At 32.0% G+C, this 13,235-nt stretch overlaps 1 protein-coding gene across 1 annotated transcript; it reads left to right on the top strand.

The window, feature by feature from the left end:
- The first annotated feature begins 2,734 nt into the window (after positions 1-2,734).
- Positions 2,735-12,575, top strand: Noa36 (zinc finger protein 330 homolog Noa36). The gene is made up of 7 exons (XM_088241358.1): positions 2,735-3,038; positions 3,854-4,004; positions 5,075-5,186; positions 6,606-6,725; positions 9,118-9,282; positions 10,883-10,993; positions 12,298-12,575. The coding sequence occupies exons 1-7, from the start codon at positions 2,899-2,901 to the stop codon at positions 12,462-12,464; spliced, it is 966 nt and encodes a 321-aa protein (XP_088097484.1). The 5' UTR covers positions 2,735-2,898; the 3' UTR covers positions 12,465-12,575.
- Positions 12,576-13,235: the final 660 nt, after the last annotated feature.

The raw sequence follows: 13,235 nt of genomic DNA, 5'->3' as shown, positions 1-13,235 counted from the left end.
ATTTATTATACATACGGCACTAGGCAATTACTATAGTTATAGGAAAAAACATATCTGAAAAAAACTGAACAAAAAGAACATAAAACTATGTAGCAAAGACAAAGGCAATAAAATAATAATGGCATTCAGTATATTCAAGAATGCGATCGACATATAAGACTTTTCAGTTTCAATGTTGCAGAGCCGCGTTTATTTAACAATATAAAATACATAAAACAATTTGTTACCCACTAAGTCAAAAGACTTTCCGGTGGGATACATTTTTTTTCGACAGGTTTATTTGAAATTATTTTATTCATATTATACAAATTTATTTATTATTTATTAACAGGCAAGCTTCAAGCTATATAATTTGTGCTTCAAGCTAACTTCAAATTAAAGTAATTCTCACTCTTGGGTTTCAATCCTCTTGATTGGTTTGCAGCAAAGCTCTGCATTTCTTTTGCCACTTAAGTCTATCCTGTGCTGCCCTCTCTAGGTTTTCAGATAATTATTTTTACAATATAAAAATCAAAATATTTAATATTCTACTGTATATGTGACAAAAATGTAATGAGGATTACAGAAACTCCTTAAATGAATTATTACAAAAACTCATAGTTTTATTGGTAGGTACGAACTTTATTGATTTTTTTAATGTATTACGTGATAATAACTGACACTTTGTAACGATATTGTAGGTTTGAAAAATTAGCACTAAACTAAGAGGTATTTTGAAATGTAAATTTATTATAATATTTTGAGTTTGTCCGAATGTTCATAATAATATAAAAATAAATTAATTTCTGAAAACATCGCTTTAACTCAATTAGCTCAATTTTAAACATAAAAATGTATCCTATTAAAATTAATTTCTAAGGTTTTAGTTATTTGCAACACAAGTCCCAACTCAAGTAAAAAGTAGTTTTATTTCGGAAAATTTTACACATTACACTAAAACATACACCGTTTATACCTCTGACATTTTAACGCTATTATTAGTCTCGCATTTTAGGGGTTTCCGAACAATTTTGAAAGCATTCAAAATGGATGATAGATTTGTCATAGTGTCACAAGTTTTCCGATGCAAAATAAAACAAGCTGAATGTGTTTACGGCATAAATGTTCTTTTGTCTATTCAGCTCTTAGGTAATTATCAGGAACATATAAACCAATGCTCATCATAATCCTAAGATTATCGACCATTCCGCGCAACAATCGATAAAAGTGTGTAGTCAAATATTTATTTCTTCTAGTCCATAAGCTGTTGTAGCCAAGCATACATTGAAGAAACTCGGTCGGGTAGAGCCAAGGATAATACCCGCACACTCTCATATAGAGATATCTCAGAAACTTATTTTCGATTTTCTCTATCATAAGAGAGTACTTCAGTTCATGTGGCCCCCAAATCATCGAGCCACTCTCGAGTTTACTTCGCACCAAGGAGTTGTAAAGAGTTCTCAGTACACGGGTATTTTCAAAAACCCTGGCAGTATGCAGAACGAATCCTTACATCTTCAATGCATTAACACTGATTGTCTCTATGTGTTTATGAAATGTCTGTATGCTTACAACATTTTATGTTCGTATCAGATTCTGATCATTCATTTTGTAGCGAAAAAATAGAGTTTTTTGGGCCCTAGTGAAAGAGGTGACCGAAAATTTGTAAACATTAAACCTTAATTTGTAACGCCTTCCCCATTTATAAACATTAGATATATCTGCTTGGAGAAGACGAAAAATTTCCAAAGTTGTCACCTTTAAGAAAAGTTTTAAGTCATCCGCAAACAACAGAAAATGCGAGTCCAAAATACATTTTTATCCATAACATGCCCATCAGTAGTGAGGTGGATAAAGTCATTCAATAATAGTGCGTGAGTTATGATGTTGATTTCAAACAAATAAATAATAAATGTCACCACAATAACATATAATAAATCGCTTTTAATATTGTACCGGACTCTCTTTTACGCGTATTTTAAATCAAAATTTTTATTCGAAATCAAAAAAAAAAAATTACAATGTCTCCGACATTTATTAGTCTTACGATTTTTTAAATATTTAACATTTGAATTTTTGGAAAATCTTATGCACTCCACTCCTACTAGATGCATTTCGACAATTTAGAATCGATCTCTTTTATACGCGTAATTTACTGCAGATCACTGTGTAAGCTAGGCTCTAGACGTGGTTAATTTGTTTACTGAGCGAAAAGGTTTCGAGCCGCAGGCCTCGAATTGGAAAGAAAATAGAAGGCACATCTCCTGGCTCCAAAAGATACGATACTGGACGGGGATTAAAATAGTCAAGGCGCTGTTTAAAGTAATAGTTTGACGTCAGGGGGATCTGACATGACACATGAACAATAAGAATCACAATACTTATAGCAATTTCGGAAGTTATGAATCAAATTAAGTGAAATTAACTTGAGGTTGGTGTTTTAATTCTCGGGTAAATTAAATATACATATCTATATTGTAAATATTTTTATACAGGCGTTTTAATTTTACGAAAACAGGTGAACAAATATCTTTTTTCCATTTTATTGAGGTCTTTTACCAAAATAGAATAATAATATCAACCACAAATTGATTTAATGATTAAAAATTTTAACATAAATCACAATAGATCTACAAAGCAACTAAACCAAGTAATGAATCGTCCATGAGAAATATTTTGTTATAAATTTAATCAACTTCTTACCCCGATTTTTTTTTGAAAATCATTTAGTACCTACTGGCGTACGGAATTTGACAAGATTATTTTTCTTATTCCTAACCTAGAAAAGACGCAAGATAGACAAATTTGAAAGTTGAAAATTTTCTGGAGGTTGACGGCAGCCTTTGGCTTTTAGCAACTGTTCTCGGAACTCTACTTAACTTGTCTAGTGATTAAGTTTACTATCTACTAAAAATAAAAATGCCCAAGAAGAAGACTGGGCAGCGCAAGAAGGCGGAGAAGCAGAAACTCCGGCAGAAAGAAATTCGAAATGCAAAAGAAAATGTTGAGCTGGCTGAACATCCGTGCAATGCCACAATGGAGTGTGAGAAATGCCAAAAGTATGTAAAATTTTAACTTATTCATTCGTTTAACTTATCAATGATTTTTACTATCCAAGCTATTCATCCTGTTACATCAAACATAGTGTCCATTTTCCTTTTACCCACAATAAAGTTGACATAATTTTATTAAACTTAGTAAAATTAATCATACCAATATTTTTGGAGATTAAGAATCGCCATATGAGACTTTGACATGGATTTACCTATGATTTACTTTTATTAATATTAAAAGCATGTAATTGAGATAATAGGTAGCTACAATATCTTCAACATGAAAAAAAACTTAGTTAATGGCATCAACTTGTATTTCAATGGAGTTTTATAACTCATATTTCATAACTTTTCTAGTCATCATAATATATAACTAATATGATAGTGAGTAGGTGGCCATTATAAGGTCCCTTGGTTAAAAAGTTTAAAAGAATTTGCCAATCGAAGCATTTTGTATTTTACGAATTTACATCGAAAAATGCATTGTAGCATTAATAATGCATGAAATATATTATTTATTTTATTTATGTTCATACATCAAATCATGATTTTTTGTAGATTTGAAGAAGATACATATTTTCAAATTAAGTTTACAATCATCAATAATATATGAATAAACATGACAAAGTTTGAGTTATTAGAATACAGAAACAATTAGATTTTTACTGCAAAAAAAAAATACAGAATATTAGGTGCACCAGCAAACTCAGTATTTTGTTTAAAAATAGGTACCTACCACAATTTGAATTTTATATACTGTAAAAAATAATTGTCAGATTTTAAAAATAGAACTTAAATATGTAATTAATTTGTGTTGCCAGAAAACAGAAAAGCAGAGCGTTCTGCTACTTTTGTCAATCTCTTCAGCGCCTACCTATCTGCGCCCAGTGTGGTAAAGTGAAATGTATGCTTAAAACTGGCGACTGTGTAGTCAAACATGCTGGAATTTTTACTACTGGTCTCGGAATGGTGGTAAGTTGACTTGATAAATACTTTTTAATTATTTTGATTATGATGCTGTGGAAAAGCATTACTACCCATTTTTGTATAAACATATACATATATTTTAATGTTTCCTTTAATAAATAATTTTCATGTTATGTTTTGAATTGATGCAAATTTGAGTATTTTTAGTATTATGTGGTATGTCAATTTTCTTTGCAATGTTTTACCATGCACTATTTTTTTTATTTTTTAAATTTATTTTTGTACCACAACAAGCCAGGAGGCCCAATTACAGTGGTGAATTATATCACAGAACACCCAGGCTTGAGAAAAATCACATTTTAATTTTTGTGTTCTCACCGGGAATCGAACCCGGAACCTTCCGTGCATGAGTCAAGCGTCTTGACCACTACACCAAGGAGGAATGTTAATTAAAAGTCATTTATTTGCTTGAGAAAAAAAAATATTTGTTTGAAACTGTTAAAAAGATAAAGTCAAACAATATCTTACAAACTACAAATATTAGCTGACGGTTTACATAAGGATTTGCTGACTCTCACATTAAATACAGGAAATGTTCAATTTAGCTCTGTAAATCAACCTTTCACACTAAACTATTATAGCAAACGCCTATATTTAGTTATGTAGAATTCCATCTACAGTGCATTCAATATTGAACATATTTTAATATCGATTTTAAAACAAAATATAACAAGGATTGAAATGTAATTTTAACTACGCATTTGCTTTGTGTAAAATTACTAAAATTTAAATTATTTTACACTAAGTAAATACGTAGTTATATTATTTGTTAACTCGTATCATGTAATATGATATCATAAGGATTAAAATAAAATTGCTCTCAAAAATCAAGTTATTTTTGTTGTTCTTTTCTCTGTGAATATGGAATTTTACATTACAGCTGCGGAATTAATTTGTTCTGAAATGGAATTCAATCAATCATATATACTACATGGTCGCCTAAATGTCCGGCGACTACGACTGCTCAGGAAAATTGCGCTGTAGACTGAAAATAATATTTTGTAATGATTTTTAATGTCTAATTTGTCTCGATTTAATGAGCAATATTTCCCCAGGGAGCCATTTGTGACTTTTGCGAAGCTTGGGTTTGCCACGGCAGAAAATGTTTGACCAGCCACGCCTGTACATGCCCACTTACAGAAGCCAATTGCATAGAGTGCGAGCGAGGTAACACATACATAACCTTTATTTTTTAAATTTTATTTTAAATTTTTTTGTTTTCATTTTTTTATTACATAAATATCACTTTATTTACTAAAAAAAATCCCACATAGGCGTGGCCTGTTCGTGGGCATACTAAATCTAGCATACATACGTAATGTTTACATATTTTATGTTTTTACTGTTTGTGTTTTCTTAACTTTGTATTTTATTTTACTAGTATATATGGCAAATCTGCCTTTTACAAAAATTTATAATATTACCATATTTGGTTGAATTATTTTTAAAAAAAAACATTAATTACCTTTTACCCAAGATTTATCAAAAAAAAATAAACCTATAAATAAAAAAAATAAAAAAAAATTTTTTACTATAACTTTATTTATAATTTGTTTTTTGTCAGGCTGTAAGAAATAAGTCTGCCATTTAACCATGTATACCTTTGTTTTATTTTTTTGTATTTATCACATTGTATACTTATATTATGGTCAATAAAGATTTATTATTATTATGAAATTTATGGTATAGATGTATATGTAAATATACAAAATAGACACATATGAAATAAAAATTGAAAGTTGCATTCAGGTTTTTTTTTTAATACGAGTAAGTTGAAAATAAGAAATAGAAAAAACAAAAAATAAATGTATAGCAAAAAAATAATAAATGAATGTATATAATTAAGTTAAGAAAAATTACAAAAGCCAATAAAAAAATTATCTGGAAAAGAAAACATTGGCATTTATATTTGTGACCCAGTTTATAAATAAATTATTAGAAGAAGAGAGGCTTAAATGCTCATTTACCTAATAATATTCACCATTCTGCCCATATTTGAACATCTTTATTCCTTTAATTCTTTTATCTGTTGATGTTTGTGAAGTTAAAGAACTAAAACCTTTATTTATGCGGGTGAGATTCATCTAATTGAATTATTTTACCTACATACTAGGCAACGCCTGAAAATCTTATTTTTTCAATTTCTATACTTCTTCATAGACCAGGTGGATTTATCAACAATATTTTGAGTTTGTCCAAATTTTGACCAACTCAAAAGACTGTTAATAATATTCCTTAGTGTGTGTTTGTAGACAAGTACTGGATTTTACCCTGTAATTATTTTTTCAAGATTCATAGATCTTACATAATTCAGATAAAACTGGTTTAAAAAAATCCAGTTTCAGCTATTTGATTTCACAAAAATCGACAGATGGAATAATTGAAGAAATATGAATGTCCAAATATGGTGGCCACTCGAACTAACAAATGACAGGTCATAAGCCCTGTAAATGCTAGACTTCCATATTTCCTTCTCTAAAGTGCTTTCCATCTCCGTTGTAATATGTTAACATAAAATATAGATATAATATGTATTTTTTCACTACAGTATTTTTTCAATGTCATAATGTCCCTTCTCTGTATCAGGTGTTTGGGAACACGGTGGTAGAGTGTTCCGTTGTTCCTTCTGTAATGGGTTCCTGTGTGAGGATGACCAGTTTGAACACCAGGCCTCGTGCCAGATATTGGAATCAGAAAATTTCAAATGTAAGTATAAATGTGTTTATACATGGAAACTGAATGTTTATAATACTAACAATTCTTTGAGAAATGTTGAACGATCAATGTGATTTTTATATCATAATCATCAAAATCAATAGATTTTAGTTGATTCAACTTGATTATTACTAAATTACTTGAAATATTTGTTAGTATCTAAATCAGTTTACTAATTTCAGTGCTGTTATATTCCCAAATGTATTTTATTGCTATTATATTTTCGTCCAAAATTTGAAACACCGTGAGGGACAATGTGTAGATGTAAACTTTCTTAGCCATTTTTAAGATACACTTAAAACATTATTATAAATCCTTAGAACCCTAACCTCAATTTTTTTTTTCTATTTTTAATTTTTTTTTCCTCAATCCTCTTCCTCTCTCCTTCATTCATTAATTACCCGATCCCACATTCCTCAACATGTAATGTGTACAACGTAAGTATTTTTAATAATGTCTCTACGTGCAAGCTCTATCTGCCCACTAAAAAACGGCTGTAATTTGAAAATAAATATGTGTATTTAAATATATATTTTTAATATAAAAATTTTGACTAATTTTTCTTATGACCAATCTGTTTTTTTTGTTTGGGTGTAAGATATTGCTTTTAGCAATGAGCTCACCGCCCGCCAAAGTGCAACAAATTTTTCAAAAGAGTTTTATTTTCATCTATTTTTAATATAGATCAAATTTAACTAAAATCTGATCGTACCAAACTAATAGTAATTAATAGTTTATTAGCAAGTTTCTAATAAAATTATTGGAAAAAAATGTTTAAAAATTATGCTCTAGATTTAAAATAAAAAAATATATTAAAATAAAATCACTTTGTTTTTATGTACGACTTATATTTTTATAATTTGACAACCAACTTGTTTTGGCAACACTATGCCTTCTTCATGGTTAGTTTTTTTTTTTTTACTTAAGAAGGTAAACATGAACAGAAAATATAGAAGGAAAAATAATGAAACCCACTAAATCGCAACATCTTGTCTCGTCTTATTTTTCCTTTACAAAGAAAAAAGTTAGAGAAATTATATAAATTTAAAAAGATATATAAACATTACTAACCCTCCCTCTCTGGTGATGTGTAGCTAGTACACATTGCGTCTAATAACTATAATATCTTAATAAATATAATAAATATTAAGTTTAGATTTTCAGTATTCCTCCATTTCACATTTACGTATCGACTGAAATAATTTGTTATCAAATAATAAGTACTTATTAGGCACAAAAAAAGCATTTTATCGGAAATCAGGGATAAATTATACTCACAGTATACCAATGTTTCGCAGTGTTGCGTATGAAGAAGGTCACGTAGTCCAGTACTAGCCTACTAGCAGTACTAGTATTAGTAGCTTTTGGAAAGTTGGCGCGGGTGCACGTTTTGCCCGAGTCTTTAGCGATACCCAATGGTTTTTTCATGTTTTCATTTGAAATATTATCATCTTTGAATTAAATTATGGTTAATTAAAGCCATTCTTTATAAATATTCCATTATTCCCATTTTAAATCTCTTATTTTTTTAATGTGTACTGACTACACAGCACCGTAACGAAAGGGTGTTTTTAGGACAGTAAGGGAAAAGTTAAGAACTAAAAGCATATGTATTTTTTTACACAAAATTCATTTACAAAAATTTAAATAGATGACTCTCAACATAGAATAATAATTAATATAAAGCCTTGTTACATATTAGCCATTTCATTATTTTTTTCTTAAAAGTTTTGTCAACATTTTCTTTTAAGATCTGCTTAGGAATCTTATTGAAAGTTTTAGTAATTATATAATGAAGTGTTCTTTGGCCATACTTGTTTACAAACCTACTGAGGTTTACCTACCTCAGTACTGACTGACACCTCTTCACGTTGTGCTAGCCTTGTATTATGTATATACCTTTTCTGGTAGTTACTATCTTACTAATTAACCTTTACTAATTAACTTATTAACTAATTAACTAATTAACTTTAATTAACCCTGAAGAAGGCATAGTGTTGCCGAAACTAGTTAGTTGTTAAATTATAAAAACATAAGCGGTACATAAAAACAAAGGGATTTTATTTAAATATATTAAATAATAATGTTCCACAAAGTAAGTGCTTCAAACATCAAAAATAAAAAAATTGAACACTTTTTTTACACTTAGGCCGATATGATGTTTAAAGAACTTTCTTTTCCCTCTTCTGAACAATTTACACTTCGTCCCTTGCAGCATTTCAAATTTCCACTGACGATATGTACATTCAGTCAAAAAGGAGTAAAAAAATATTTGTTTTACTTATTTTATAATTGGTTGTGACAAGCTGTAGTCTTACCACGAGAGCACCAGCACCCTTCGTTATTTTCAGATTTGAGTAAGTTTTGTTGTATGTTTATGTAGGCCAGTCCTGTAATCGCCTGGGACAGTATTCATGCCTGCGGTGTAAGACTTGCTACTGCGATGACCACGTGAAGAGGAAGGGCTTCAAGTATGAGAAGAACAAGGCCATACCGTGCCCCAAGTGTAATTACGAAACTTCCCAGACCAAGGATCTCAGCATGTCCAGTAAGTTACCTAATAACTAATTTTAATAAGCTCTCTCTTCAAAAAAGAGTTTCAGAACTGGATCTTCCTTGGGGGGAGGGATTTGGGTAAGAAACTCGTTGATGGTTTTTCAAATATTTGAGTTAGTTTATTTCAGTTTTATTTTTCATGTACTTAAGATGTTTTTTCATTGTATGTTCTTTTATATGTTGATGTGATATGTATGTTGTTAAAGTGTAATGCATATATTTGTCCCATCTCAACACAGGACTTGGGTTCCATGGAGTTGGGATTTGTGTCTCAATAAATTTTACACAAATAAATTGCTAATAAAATAAATAAATAAGTTAGCAATGACAAATCAAGCAATTTCATATGTGCATACATGCATCATCATTGCACACTCTTAATCCTGTAGCACGCAATTGAACACTAGAAATGTATAATGTTTAGCACTACCTATGGGAACATAGGACAATCACAAATATAAAATCTTCAAACATTAAGGGATGGCGCACATTGAGCCACTGGTGGCGGCCACTAGACGCGACTACTAGTGCCTCAGTCAAGCCACTGGTCGCGGCCACCAATCGCAGCCACTACTTTTGGCTTAATTCCGTTTATTTCCATCAAGAGCTGGCAGAAGTCGAACGCGTTTGTGAAATGAAAACATCTTGATTTTGTTATTATTGATTAGTATATGACGTAGAAAACGTCGCTGTATAAATCTGACCTTAGAGATAAAAACATCTACATTGAAATCCGCCGACATCGTGACAAGCGTTCGGTGCGTGCTTGCAGCAAGACTGACATGTGTGTGTTGGTGGGACGCAGGCGGGGAGAAGCTGGCTACTGTGGCCGAGTGTGCGCACGATGCGAGCGACAAAACGCAGCCACTAGTAGCGAGCGCAGGCGACTCCCGCAGCTTGTGGCCCGAACCCGGCCACTCGAACGCTCGGTTTGCGCTGATTCTATACAAAATGTGTGAAAAAACTCGTCTGCAGCTTGAGGCCGCCACCAGTGGCTCGATGTGCCCCCGCATTAAGATAACACAAAATTTGATTACTAACTTTTTAAAACTGTTTTTGAAAACTATTGATATTATGATACTATTGTTTTAAGGTGAGAAGAAATAAAATGGTCTTTATAGTCAGGGCAGAGCGTACATCTCATAAAAAGAAGTTAAATGAACAAAGTTGGGACTTATGTAATGGGTTAGTTATGAAATGTAATTTGCTGAAGGGGAGGGTGTTATGTACTCTACTTTCTACCCTCTAATGTCGATGGTTTACCACTTTTATCCTTTTGGAATCAGCTACTAAACTGCCTGACAAACACTAGAGCTGAACTCTTTTATGGGCAAAGATTGTAATTAATTATCTGCATTTTTATGATGTATCAAAATATTTCAATTTTAGGGGCCTTTTTTGGTTATTTTATTTAATCAACTGAATCTCAGATCTCCTAATTTCGACTCAGCAACACGACCACAGAACAGCAACCTTTCTTACATTTTTAATATGTAACTCATAAAATTTCTTCTCTGAATGGGAAATTACGTTTTGATTTCAAGATGGTAGAGTGCTTTTTCATAATTGTGATTTGCGTAATTTAATTTCAGCTCGGAACCACAAGTTTGGACGCCAGGGTAACACTGATGGTGACGATGATGGAGAAGAATACGGAGGCTACGGTTTCTATTCGGGAACTTCCAACGATTATGGAGCCGGCCGTGAGTGTTTGAAATAAAATTATCATTCCGAGATATCATTCTGTGTCCTGGCGGATCAAGAATACAGTTCTGTGTATGTACAGTACCAGAACTCTGGCGGAGTGTTTTCCACTCGTTGAACACTCTCGTGTTAAAATGTTGAAAAACAAAATTGAGAGGAGATAAGTCTGCCTCATAGTGTAGTGGTTGGGGTGTTTGTCTACCATGCTTGAGGACTAAGAATATATTGGTTTTAATGGTGATTATACACTGCGAAATTTCATTGTTCCTGGAGTGACGCCTAAAGCGTAAGCAGCTTTCCCACCATGTAACAAAAACAATGTTTATATGCTGCAATTAGAGCACCAACGCAGTGCCCTAAGCACCGCTGGGTGAGGATTGGGTGATGATGATAAAGACTGCTTTATCCCTTAATCAAGTACAAAATATATAACTTTTTTCTTTCATTTTTCAACAGATTTGAAGAACTTCTTTGAGAATGAAATACGGAACTTTAGACATTTACAAGGCTTATTTATTTATTAATGGACATTGTCCATTTATACTATTTATAGGGTTTTAATATAACAATAAAAGAATAGGTAAAAACATTTTTTGAAAAAAGAAAAGAAGCATTGACAAACATAAGGGACATCAAAATCGCTGTAAACTTAAACCAAAAAAGTCCAGATCTTGTCCTTGAGTCAACAATACGACAAAGACATGTCATTGGAGAATTTAGGCCATAGTTTGTTCTATGGTGATCGATGAACAGTACTTCATGGTTTCTCAACCTTCGAGTCGGAATATGGAATTTTACTTGTCCCAGTAATGATGAAACATCGATTATACCATTTAGTATGACGAACATATGACATGTTATTGTCGTATATGCGTACTATGTAACACTCAGTATTCTGCATACATTATTACATTCATATTTTTTAAATTCTTTCATTTGTTGACTTTTCTGTACTTATAGCATGGTTATAAAAAATAATGAAAATATCTGACATAGCCTTCCGTACGAATTGCCAGATTCAGTGAAAGGGGAAATGAAAGCAGTAGATTTTATTGAATTAAAATTGCAGTTTATGAAATTGAAATTTCAAAAAGGTATCTCTAGTTTTGACCAAAAAAAAATGTTTAAAGTAAGAGTGAAACTGATTGGAAGACCCTCGGCCTTTAAAACTGTTTTCTGGTGTGTGGAGGGAGTGCTTTCACTGTTGAATTTTGTTAAGGAGAAAGGGTGAAGCCTTTTTTTATTTACATAGGTGAGATTCTTACAAATTAACCCCCAACAACAAATTATTTTTTTTTTACAGCTATCGAATGCTACGGCTTTACTGGCGGTCCGTCTGAAGACACCAGTTCGGAAGAGGACGATGACGATGATGAGGACTCTGACTATTCCGAAGAAGATGACGAAGAAGAATCCGATGGTTCTGGAAATCAAGACGAGGGAACTAGCAAAAAAGAAGAAAAGAAATAATCATACGAGCAACTTCAGGCTCTAAAGAATATTGTTTGTATTCTTATAGTTTATTTGTTATGTGATCAGTAAGAAAACATTAAAGAAAAATTATTAGTCACTTGTTTTATCTTAGGGTTGTATTTTTCTTAAATAGGTTGATCAGCTAGCTTTGGTATGAATCATTTTCCAAGTGGTCAAGAATAGAGACAAATCATATGCCGAGTCTTATTTACTCAAAGACGGACAGAGATCTCCTCTATTTTCCTTCACATTTTTCTACTCTGCTCCTTAATCAGGCTTGCTTAATTGATTAGACAGCTTAAATATTTTAAAGCAATGTTCATTTGTTCATATTAATATTTTACTGTCATTTCATTTTTTTTCATTTTTTTTTTTTTTTTTTTTTTTGCACCACAACAGGCCTGGAGGCCCAATTACAGTGGTGAATTACATTACAGAACAACCAGGCTTGAGAAAAATCACATTTTAAATTTTTGTGTTCTCACCGGGAATCGAACCCGGAACCTTCCGTGCGTGAGTCAAGCGTCTTGACCACTACACCACGGAGGCCGCCGAGATCATATAGAGACAGCGTCATAGCTAGGGTCGCCCCTGGCAAGATTAGAATATTGCACCCCCAAATCTTATTTTCTAAGGAGAGAAAGAGAAAAGAACGCTGTGGGTTTGCAAAGTGCACCCCCCTGAGGGTTTCGTCCTTAGCAACCGCTTGTCTGGCCAGCCCCTAGATACGACGCTGTATAGAGATAATTAACGATTGAAAGGCAAGGC

The sequence above is a fragment of the Micrasema longulum genome, unplaced genomic scaffold (assembly GCF_059751315.1).
Source record: "Micrasema longulum isolate JH-2025_06_02 unplaced genomic scaffold, ASM5975131v1 h1tg002854l, whole genome shotgun sequence".
NCBI classification, from domain to species: Eukaryota; Metazoa; Arthropoda; class Insecta; order Trichoptera; family Brachycentridae; genus Micrasema; species Micrasema longulum.
The sequence above is the reverse complement of the archived record's forward strand: the minus strand, read 5'-3'. Positions and strand labels throughout refer to the sequence as shown.